General features: G+C 33.4%; 1 protein-coding gene across 1 annotated transcript in view; it reads right to left on the bottom strand.

The window, feature by feature from the left end:
* The window catches only part of RASA1 (RAS p21 protein activator 1), a 108,704-nt gene that overhangs the window by 39,366 nt on the left and 56,515 nt on the right, over positions 1-12,823 (bottom strand). Inside the window, exons 6-9 of the mRNA XM_090276455.1 lie at positions 12,389-12,420; positions 6,176-6,228; positions 3,892-4,042; positions 1,517-1,595 (exon numbers count right to left, since the gene is read on the bottom strand). Coding sequence (XP_090132581.1) covers positions 1,517-1,595; positions 3,892-4,042; positions 6,176-6,228; positions 12,389-12,420 — 315 coding nt within the window. The remainder of the gene's footprint in view (positions 1-1,516; positions 1,596-3,891; positions 4,043-6,175; positions 6,229-12,388; positions 12,421-12,823) is intronic.

Genomic DNA, 12,823 nt, shown 5'->3' with positions numbered 1-12,823 from the left:
TGGTAATTCTTGAATTTATATTAAGCATCAGAACAATGATTCCCTCCTCCCCTCACCCCAGCAACTGCAATGAGTATTAGGTATAACTATCTAAAATTAACTTGTTAGGAAGAGGAGAAATGGAGACATTAGACTAGACACTACAAATCACTACAAGTTTAGTTGGATATGCAAAACCTCTCACAATCTTTCTTTAGGTCCCTGGGCTATTATAGTCAAGCACCACACACACAAACACAGTTTGGTCAATGGTGAACTGCTCATATGACAAAAGTCACATAAGATTATAATGGAGCCAAAAATTTCCTATCACTTAGTGATGTCATAGATGTAGCTGTCAGAATGTGGTAGTGCAATATACCGCCACGAGTCTGTGATGATGCTGTTGCAAACAAATGTGCCGCGCTGTCAGTCATATACAAGTATTAGCACATACAATTATGTACAGTACACAACACGTGACAATAAACTGTTAACTGACTTATGTACTTACTATACTATAGTTTTAATGTTATTTTAGAATGTAAACTTTCTACTTACTAAAAAAAGTTTACTATAACACATCATGCTGTTACGCCAGCAGCAGTCTCATATGTCTCATGTTTACCTTATCTCTTGATCGCATCATTTCTCGTGTGATTATTTAATCTCGTGCTGTTTGTATAGTAACATGCTGGACAGGCTTGTAGCCTAGGAGCAACAGACTATACTACATGGCCTAAGTGTGTATAGGCCGTCTAGGTTTGTGTAAGCACACTCGAACAGATGATCTCACAAAGACCGTATTGCATAACAGTGCATTTCTCAGATTGCATCCCCACCGTTAAGGAGCACATGACTATATCCTGTTTTTGCTACTACCTTTCCCACCAAACTTCAGAAAGTATGATAAGAATGAAACAGAGGCTAATTAATCTCCCTATGCATTCAGCTACTAATATGCAACAGGCCCTCTTGATCAAAGCCAATTTTCCCTCTTATGTTCTGGATCTTAGTCACTCTGCCTTCTTACCCACCCACTGCCTCTCTCCTTTTCATAGCTGCTTTACTCAGGTTATACAGACATTATCAAAACTCTCTTACCATAAAACTATAGACAAATAAGCAAAGAAATAAAAAGTTCATATACTCTTTGACCTACATTTTCTTCCAGCTATCACTTTTTATATAGTTTCTTTACTTACCAAGCTCACCTAGATAAGCCTGGCTGTGATTTCTCCTTGCTGTCTCCACTTTAGCCTCCAACAAACTCACTCCTTGACCCAGTGCAACTTGGCTTCTGCCCCCACCACTGCTTCTATTCTCAAAAAGCCAGCAAGGACTTCCTAATTATCTAGAACCAACATAAATAAAAACTAAGAGATTCTCTTACAACTTACTTTCTAAAAGAATTTGTATAATCCACAGTTTTAAATTTTATCCAATTTTAATGCATGACTGTGTACATAAACATACCCTCAAAAATTCATTTTGAAATAAAATGTTAATTATTACAAAAAAGGAAAACAACACTGACCTGCATTGGTACAGGTTCCTTAAGATAATAACCTTCAACAATTTGTTCTTTCCGATAGTGATCTATGATGTCCCCAATGCTGTTAAAATAAAAATTACTTATATTGACATTATTCATCTCATAAAAAATGTAAATCTTGAAAATAAAGGCAAACGCTGTTAGCAAAAATCTCATATTTGCAAGTTTTTTTCAAAGCATATAACTGGAATACATTAATAGAATATATGATCATAACAGTCACATTATTTTAGAAAAACAAGAATGTTCCCAATATTGGTTTACAATCAGAATACCTAGGCAAGACATTCCAATTTTCTATAACCATACTTAAGAGTCACTATCAAGAACTAAAAGTCCACTTTTTAAATTTTTAGTAAGAGTATTTCTGATATTGAAAGGAAGAATTGATAGAGAAATGGCATTTATTTACTAGGGAGTGGTGAGTTCACGTACACTTTAAAAATTTTTCATCACCAAAATATTTACATATTCTGCTTTAATAATAATAATAATAATAATAATAATAATAATATGGCCTTAGGTTATAAAACAAATAGCAGGTGAAAGTAGGAGCAATTTTTTTTAAAAAAGAAAGACCAGAAACAAATCTTATATGTAGGATTATTGCTGCAGCAGGAAAGTGTTATTGATGACTATGATTAAAAGTGCTATGAAGTATCTTTAAATTTGGGAAATACTATAAGCAAAACTAAAAATAAATGACATTATATATTTTAACACAAATTTTAGCATGACATGACTTTTTTTAATATAAAAAATGTTTCTCTATTTCAGTAGGCCATTTTATCAGCCTGAATATTTAAATCCTAGAATTTTAAACATTCCTTTAGTATACCAGAAGAATGGGTATTTTAGGGAACCCCTAGGAAACATGTCTCTTAATCCACCATTTGATTTTTCATACTCTTCCTACAGCTACAATAATTGAAATACAATATAGATAGTTGGATATGTATCACTTGATTTTTTTCATAGTTCTTCCTGCTGGCAGAATAATTGGAATGTATACCGGGTGGGGAAAAAGTAGTTTACAGTTGTGAACACTAAAAACACAGATTATAACCTCATATTATTATGTATTAATTATTGTATTATCTTCCACACGAACAACTGTAAACCTACTTTTTCCCCACCCTGTTTTACAGACTGCTTCCACATGTAGGAATAATTTTCATCTTTGCAGAATATGTATCATAAGGAAGTTTCAACGTCCCCTATAATAACTCTATATAAATTACTTTACCTTTTAAAAAAGTCTCAAGATGGACATTTATCAATTCAGTTAAGAGTATGTGTTTTGAATTTATAGTTTTACATATTCCAAATCCCTAGAAAACTGGGCAATGGGGAAAATTAAGTTACCTTCATTAAGAGCTCAAGTTTCAACTAGCTATTCAGTGAGAATGTCTACATCAGGCTGTAATGTAGAAGGTACTTAGCGGTTTCTATGTAAGGCATGCAAAAGGATCCATGTGTCTAGACTCACATCTTTCATCTGATACTTTGTAATTGTCCACTGAACTTCTCACAGGCAACTAGAAGTTGTTTTTGTTTTGTTTTGTTTTTTTATGTTATGTTTTCTAGATAAACTATTTACTAAATCCCTATATACTCAAAGGCCAAGCTGGAATGGAGAGGAATTCTAAATGAGATGGAGAATGGTGCATTTCAGCTTATGTAAACCTCGAAAGAGGAAAACAATGCTATTCTAGAATTATCCAGTATGGGAAAAACTTTGTAGTCAGAAAAACAATGAAAGATGACTTTCTATGGTTTAAAAACCAAACAAATAAAAAAGGTGTCATTCTGTTATATGGTTTATTAACTTTTTACCTAATCAAGTGATTAAAATCCATTCTGAGTTTTGGGACAAGCAAAGAGTTTACTTAGAATTTTAAAAATGAGAACTAGGAACCAATACTTACAAATAAGAAATACCAATCTGAGAACAACGCAATTACATTTGTAGTAAGACTCAGGCTACTCTTTAAGAACATTTTTCATATTGAAATGTCTCACTGATAAAAGAAAGTATTTTCCTTTCTTAGATGTTTTGCTGTCCTATAGATAATATACGGATTTAGCAAATTTGCTGCATATGGCTTGTGCATAATAAAAAAAATTATATAAATTGTGTTTGAAAAAAACAAGTTATTAATTTATATTCATGTTGGACACTGTCTAAAGAATTCTTAGCTATGACTACTACTAAATTATTAAAGGCCTTATAACTTTAAATTTTTTAATTTTAAAAAGTCAGAAACCTTAAATTTGAATCTGATATACATGTATTACTGAGCTATCAACTGTTTTTGCCAAAAGTAAAAGATAACTACAAATTTCTCACAACTTACCTGTTATAATATCGGCCTCCCATCATAAACTGATTGTTTGGTGTTGGACATATTTTAAATCGCTGAATATTTTCACTGGTCCGAAAATAAAGTGAATAGTCACCAGGAGTGTTATCTGAGGGTCTCACAAGAAAACTGCAGACTTGGCCAACTGTAAAAATTAAACTATTAGCTTTATTCCCTAATTAACAAATTTTAAAAAGTTTTAAGTATTATAATTACAAAAGTACATTTAAAGTCATAAACATATGACAACCTTCACCTGGAACTTGCTTTATAATAAAGATAATTTCAAGACTTTTCAAAAAAATTTTCTGGTTTAATGAGTCAAAACTACCCAATAAATCGCTTGTCTTTATTAAATAAATATACAAGGCAGAAGTTTGCAGCAGTGACTTCTGGTTAATAATGTCTATATAACTGTCAAACTAGGAAAAAATAATTTAAGCACAGTTAGGGAATACTGACTAAAACTGCCACATTCTGTTTGTAAACCCACTTAGTAAATCAGAATCTTAAAAAGTTACAACAAATTTTGTTTAGGAATACTCTGTACTTTATCAATGCTTCTGATTAAGTAATAACTGTAATAAAACTAACAAAAGCTTACAAAGGTAGATTCAAAATAACTGAAATATTTGTATACCTTAGAAATACACATACACTATATTTCATTCAATAGGTATGGTACTGAAGTCAGATAGAAGCAAATTATATGTCAAATATTTTCATATTAATTTTAGAGACATCTCTTCTATATCTTCAATTGGCAATGACTCAACACTAAGCTGCATTTGCCTTTTCTCAGTTTAAGTCCTAATGATATAGATCAGAACTTGATTATTTTAGAAAAGCACAACAGTCAAAATATCAGATGTAATTTTTCTGTAAATTATTAACAGTTCCATTCAACTAGCCAGCACTTACTATCAAGTCATTTCATGTTCAATATGAACAACAGGAATTACTGCAAAACTGTGTATGCAAGTGCCTTATGTATACTTTTCAGGGGAGAAAAATCACCAGATTCTTCAATGAAAATAAAAACTAACATAAGGAATATAAGTTTAGGTCCTTTCAACTTTATATGCCTACAACAAGAGTGAGTGAAAGCATTTGGTGAAACTTAAACTGATATTCAAAATTCAGTACATTCATTAAAATAAATATTTTGGTCCCATTGAAAGTTCATAGCATGTCACTTTGGTTAAGCATTTAGTCTCTATTACTTAGTACCATGTAGCATTATCATGTTCTTTATTTTTAACGTACTTAACCTATATTCTCACAATAAAATTAAATACTTCTAAAACTGCCTCAAATTTTTCAAAAGAGCAAAGTAGTAATTACATTAAAATGCAATGCCTTATGGCTTAAAGTAACTCAAATTAACATATTTAAAAATCAGTAGTTTATTCACCATATATACACACTATTGAACTCTGGTTGTATTTTTAAAGAACTAAAGACTTCTAAATTACAGATTACATGTGAACTTGTCTCAGATCCTAATATGAAATGGTTTACTGAAGAAATACTTGATAGTTAATTAAGTCTTAAATGTTTAATTAAGATGACGACAGGACGGTTTTTGTTTTAAATGTAAACCTACCATACAAGTCAATTTTTACTTTGCTTATCTCTATATCCACAGTTGTAGGAAATGTTAAAAATTAATATATTTTAAATAAGGCTGAGTTATATAATTCTATAAGTGCACAAAGATAAATGCAATAATATTTGCTGCAGCTGAACAGTAAAAACAACAAACAAACAAAAAACCAACCCCACAACGTAATATTCCTCTATAAGAGGCTGATTGCAAATTATGGTATTTATAGAATGAAAAGTTCATGGTCATTAAAAAGGATGAAAATTGATATATGCAGATATAAAATGATCTCCCAAAATATATCCTAACATAGGGGACGGGGGGAATATGTTGCATGATCCTGTGAGTGTGTGTGGAGTGGTGTGTATAGGGGGTGTGTTTAGGGCTGAGGAAGACTAGAACACTTCAGAAACAAACAAAACCCTCATCTGGTGCTTCTTTTGGGGGCCTAGGGCAGAAGGAAAACATCTTAACTGAATGTTACATACTGCATGTATATTTTCAACTAAAACACCAAAAACCAAAAACACCAGTTTCTCTGTGCTGGGCAAGAACCTAAAATATGCATTAATATCAAATGAATGCTAAAGGCAAAACACATGATAAATAGTTTGCTTTTTTAAATTCTTTTTAAACAAAGACATTAGAAAAAGCAAGTGAATATACGAATACCTGTCATTAGTAAATTATAAGCTTCTTGTTTGGAAATTTTCCCATGGAACCATCTTAAAAAGAGAACAAATTGTAAATCAAGTCTTTTTGGCTGATAATGATCAAAATTAAACAACCAACATAAGTGTAATTCAGGCTGACATAAAATAAATGAGATAATTCCTTTTACATCTATGTTACTACACTTTATAAACATGTATAATTTCAATAAACAAGAAAAATTAAGGATTATCTAATATGAACTACAATTTCCATATTAATTACCAATATAAAAACGAGTGATTTAATCCTGATAATAACAAACTGTTATATCCTTACATGATAGCTAGTGTTCTCTTTTCTTTTTATTGGAAGGGAAGGATAGTATAAGAAGAGCCCACCACATAATTACCCAGGGAAAAAGAAAAAAAGAGAGAATAGATTCCTCTATTTCTCTCATAGTGAATTTCCATATAACATGTGATAAGTTCTCTCTCCAGATAAAATCAACAAGGGCTCATTCATACTTTACTAAAGATCAGAAAATAAGATTAAGTAGATGAGAAAGAGTAAATACCATAATCAAGAACTGAAAGAAAAGAATGACTTGGTATTCCTAATTCTATTTGAGCTGATGACCTATCAAATCACATTGCTAGAATAGTTAATTTGTATACTTAAAATAAGCCTTTAGAAATTATCATAAATAGCATTATAGTCAAGACCCATAACATATAATGAAAAATATTTGAATTTTACCTTAAAATAACACATCTCACTTAAAAAATTAATTGCTAGTAACTGAACTACTTAAAATCTCCTCTTATTTACCTGAAGGACTATTATGTATATTGCTGATTAACACATATCAATGCCAAGCTGAAAACTCTAGATCAACTCTCTACCACTTTGCCATATATTCCTAGGGTCTATTATTTTTAATAGTGTCTTAAAGAGCAAGTTGGAAAGTAAAAATACTACCAGACTAAAGCATTATAAAATCCAGTGTTACAGGTTTAGAGGCTATTCATACTGTTTTAAATTATCCATACTATTACTATCAAAGTATTAAAAGGTAACTGAATTGTTACCTTTTTACATGAAATACGAATGAACAAAATATTAAAATTATAAATTCTCTCTTTAACTCTATGCCAACCATTAACTTAATTCAGATCTCCTGGTGCTCTCAATGCAAATTATGAACAATAAGAAAGTATACAGCAACTGGAGCAGTCCAGGCTGCCTTAAAAGGTAGTAAGGTTCTATATTGCATCCAATTATATTCTAAATGATGATTTACTACAAATGCTAGAATAAGACTTGTATATTCCAGGGGAGAGTTGATTAAATGACCTCAAAGGCCAATCCTATATTTTTACAACTAGAATAAAGGGAGAAAAGGGAATTCAAAGGAGGGGGGACAACAAATGGAGTTTACAGAACGAATCGGTAATATTGTTTTCTGAAAAGATTAGAGTTTCTTCATTCAGACATTTATTACCTTTATATAACATATATATATTTCAAGCACATGGTTTGTACCAATGACAGAAAGATAAATCTCTGTTTCTTAGGAAGTCCCCATACTAGTAAGAAAAAGGGACACAAATACTATATGACTATAAAAATAATGTAGAAAATGTATTAAAGCACAGTGAAATCTATGTGCTGAGGGCATTTTTGGAATTATAGAGAAGGGGCACCAATTCTGCAGAGTGTATAAGGTGAAGGAAGATTCCTTGAGATGAGTAATAAATGAGTTAAGTCTTTCAGTAAGAATAAGAACTAACCTAAAACAACAGAGGGGAGGCCCTGGCCAGGTTGCTCAGTTGATTATAGAGTGATCCTCACACACCAAGATTACAGATTTGATCCCTGGTCAGGGCACACACAAAAATCAAATAATGAATGCATAAATTAGTAGAACAACAAATTGATTTCTGTCTCTCTCCCCATTCCCCACTCTCTCAAAAAAAGGGGAGGGATTCTGGCCTAGGAAGTAGCTTAAGCAAAGGACAAAATATTATGTATACGAAGATCTACAAGCTGGAGAGTGTAATACTAGAAATGACAAGATATAAGACTAGAGAAGGGCACAAGAGCTAGATTAGAGGATCCTTTTAGGCTTTACTAAAGTAGAGATTGTAGAGAGCCAGTTATAATTTTTAAGTGAAAACGTCAGATATGTGTTTTAGGTAGAAGATTCTGGCTATTGGAATAAAGGATCTGCAGAGCCTAAGCATTAAGAAAGACCACCTTGGAAGTTGTTGCTACATCATATCATGGTAAGAGATGAAAAAGGCCTAACTAGACTATAATTGTTTAAGATATTGAGAAGCAGGCAAACAATCAAGAAATGTTTTAGGAGAAAAAATTATCAGGAAAAACCACAGCTAAAGTTATGCGAACTATTTAATCTCAAAGGGCACTAGTGGATGTTACTGAGGATGCTTCACTGTCAGTTTCCACCTTAAGAAATTAGAAGCTGACAAATACATAAATCAACAATGCAAATTAAGTTTATGCTAAATATTTAATGAATAAAAAAGTATAAAGTTCAAAAAAATGAATAATCACAATGGTATTAAATAAAAGATTTCTAAGTGAAAGTGGGGTTCATGTTTCACGCTGTGAGAAAACTGGATATAGTTTTAGGTATTTATAAGCATTTGACACATTACTGAGATTTGACAGTTTTTCTTTTTCTTTTTAATAAATATATGGTATTATGTTAAGAGATAAAAATACTGATTTCTAGCTGCTCTTGAAATACAAAAGAATTTCACACCACCAGACTCCCAATTCTTGCACACATCGTGTAGAGAGGGGACCACTGCTATAAGCAAACACTTCTCTAGTTTTTGACTTCCCACAGTCTTCCCTAATGCAGAGTGCCAACTGCCATTCATTAGCACACTTGCAGTGTTGTTTTCTTAGAATAGGGAAATAGTTCCATGTACCTTGATCTCTATCAAGAGAAAAAATAAGATCAAGGTCATTGTAATTTGAGAAAAATGGAAATATATACTATACACCTGACCTATTTCATTTGCTTACATTATCTCTATGTCCTCTCCAGGCATTAATTAGAATTTGTAACCCAACAGAGGAAGTGGGGACACTTCAAACTAATACAGTCAACAAGGTACAATCTCACTGATGGAGCCCATTTTGCAGCTACACAGAACAATACAGAAAATGAATTCAGAAAAATATCTGTTTCACTTAAGGAAGGGCGGGGAACTAAATAAGGCGACTGCAAGAGAAGTATTAATTCAGTTTAATATTTTTGTATGTTTGAATGATTAGAAAAAAAAGTGAGCAAACACTTGAGGCAACCTTTAAATTGTATCCATTAATGCTGACAGAATTTGGGGAAAAAAGTTCCACTGAAAAGATATTAGAAGATGAACAAATAGTCTTATTAAAATAATCTGAGTCAAACAGAATTGGGATTAAGAGTTGATATCTTCAAGGATAATAATAAAATTAAAGCAAAGCTGAAATGCCACACGGAGTGATTTCCCATAAGAGGTTATTGGTTACACCGCTAATAATTTCTGGAATATAAGAGACAAATGTGGGGGATCTGGTCTAGAACACAGTGTAGGCAGACATGGCTTGCCTCTTTGCACAACCACATCAAAATTAACACTAAAATATAGAACCATCAGCCAGAACCATCATAAATCCAGGTGAATTGAAGTCTGACAAGTACAAAATTAAAGAAATCACACCCATCGAGACTAAACCCAAGCTGGTGCCATATCTGAGACTCCATCAATCTGGCTAACACTGCTTGATCCACCTTGGAGATTCCCAGAGACTCTGTCCCACCCAACTTAAGGGCCCACCCAAGTTGCTTTTCCATATGAATCCCTGGTCTTGCTTCTTGCTTAACAACTTCCTAAATTCTATCAAATATGCAACAGCTGGCCTCAGTGAGCTCCAAGACCAACATTACCAGCAGCTTGGCTTCCTCTGGGGATCTCCACGTCCAGCACAAGTAGCAGCCATCTCATATTGCTTTAGAGCTCAGGCAGGGTGCTCTGGGCAAAACACAAGTGGGGTTTACCTTGGCCTGCACCGCCCAGTAAACCTCAGAGCCAGTGCACCCAGTGGAGAGGTACAGACCACGTAAGGGAACCACCACCCTGCCCCTGCAGAGCTGATCCCCCACGGAGGGTGGAGGTTGGTGGTCAGTGGTCACAGCCAATCCTTGCAGCTGACTGGCTTGGGTCAATCCCTTCCATTGATCTGACAACAGCAACTGAGGCTAAACTACAAGAGGAGGGTGTCCTCAGCCCACATGAAGGGCACACCTTGAATACCCAGTATGGGTGACAAACAGCTGTGCCACTGGACCCTACAGGACACCTACTACATTAGGCCATACTACCAAGACACGGAGTCAAAACAGCTCTACTCAACACACAGAAAAAACACAGGGAGGCTGCCAAATTGAGAAGGCAAAGACACATGGCCCAAATGAAAGAACAGAACAAAGCCCAGAGTGAGAGCTAAACGAAATGAAGATAGCCAATATATCAGATGCAGAGTTCAAAACGCTGGTGATCAAGAAGCTCATAGAAATTATTGAGTATGGCCACAAAATAAAGAAAGAAATGAAGTTTATACAAAGTGAAATAATGAAAAATATACAGGGAACCAACAGTGATTGGAAGGAATTTGGGATTCAAATCAACGATTTGGAACAAAAGGAAGAAATAAAACATTCAACTAGAACAGAAAGAAGAAACAAGAATGCAAAAAAAATGAGGCTTAAGAACCTCTGGGACAACTTTAAACGTACCAACACCTGAATCATAGGGGTGCCAGAAGGTTAAGAGGAAGAGCAAGAAATTGAAAACTTATTTGAAAAAGTAATGCAAGAAAAACTTCCCTGATTTGGTGAAGGGAATAGACATACAAGTCCAGGAAGCACAGAAAGTCCCAACAAGATGGACCCAAAGAGGACCACACCAAGGCACATCATAATTAAAATGCCAAAGGTTAAAGATTAAAAAATCTTAAAAGCAGCAAGAGAAAAAGACAGTTACCTACATAGGAGTTCCCATAAGACTACCAACTGATTTCTCAAAAGAAACTTTGCAGGCAAGAAGGGGCTGGCAATAAGTATTTAAAGTGATGAAAAACAAGGACCTCCAACTAAGATTACTCTATGCAGCAAAATTATTTAGAATGGAAGGGAAGATAAGGTGCTTCTCAGACAAGGTAAAACTAAAGCAATTCATCATTACCAAGCCCTTTTATATGAAATGTTAAAGGACTTATTTAAGAAAAAGAAGATCAACATTAAAATGACAACAAACTTACAACTATCAACAGCTGAATCTAAAAAATAAAAACAAACAAACAAAAAACAAAAAAATGAGGCAAACAACCAGAACAGGAACAGAATCATAGGTATGGGGTCACTTAGAGGGTTATCAGCTGGGAAGGGAAAGAGGGACTACAGGGGGAAATGGTGCAGGGATCAAGAAGCATAACTGGTAGGAACAAAATAGACAGGGGGATGTTAAAAATAATATAAGAAAGGGTGAAGACAAAAAACTTACATACTTGACCCATGGACATGAACTAAGGCGGGGGGAAGGAATGCTGGAGGAAAGTGGGTACTGGGTGGTGCGGGGCAAAGGGAAAAAATTGGGACAACTGTAATTGCATAAACAATAAAATATACTTAAGAAAAGGAGACAAATGTGGCAAGTAGCAGGTGTAGTAATACCTGCTATAAGATACTTAAAATCAGCCTGAAAAGATAATGTAAAGAAAGTCCTTGTACAGTCTAATTAATATGGTAAAGAACCATGATCTTGAGTAAAGTTATCTGCCCCCCACAAAATATTTGAACCATAAAATACAGAAAAGTATGGTGATAAAAACAAAACATGCTATTATTAAATAAATAAGAAAATAAAGAAAAATGTGAGGAATTGTGACATTTATAATGTTATTAATGAAATATTTATTGAAAAGTCTTCAATTTGGTGATATAAAAGCTATATATAAGTTACATTCATTATTTAAAATTAAGACTTATCACTAGGTCCTTAAGAAAATATTTAAACAGCAGTTCCTGAGTCAAATAAAAAAAATGAAGTAATCCCCAAAAGTATCAATTTTCTTTATAGATATTTTTTGACCAAATTTATCCAATTAGTAGGTTTACAGTATTTTTTTCCTTTTTAATAATTAACACAAACTCACATTTTGCCTTCATGTGGATCTTCTTCCCGGCCCTAAAGGGAAAGACATTAAGACAGTATTTTATATAGTTAACTATTAATCTATTTTAACAAAAACCATACCTTCAAACATCTCTACAGTGCCCTTCATATTTATTTATGTATATATAAAGAAAGATGTTTCTATTCCAGAAATATCTTTCCAAACCTACTTCCCCAGCCTTCTTCCCTTATTTGTGATTACTTTAATTCAGGCCTTTTCTCTCCCTTTTCTTAAACTACTACAGAAGCCCAACTAATATAATTGTCTCTGTGCCCCACCCCATCACTCAATCTGCATTTGCCTTATATTAAGACAAAGACAACAAAAACAAGTAAATTTTTAGAAACCAAATATTTAATACCCGCCTAATGCCTACAAATTCCTCAGTTCACAACCAAAGTTCTTTATCATATG

This window comes from Furipterus horrens, unplaced genomic scaffold (assembly GCF_987537825.1).
Source record: "Furipterus horrens unplaced genomic scaffold, mFurHor1.1.pri manual_scaffold_5, whole genome shotgun sequence".
In the NCBI taxonomy this organism is placed as follows: Eukaryota; Metazoa; Chordata; class Mammalia; order Chiroptera; family Furipteridae; genus Furipterus; species Furipterus horrens.
This window is presented reverse-complemented; position numbering and strand designations above follow the sequence as displayed.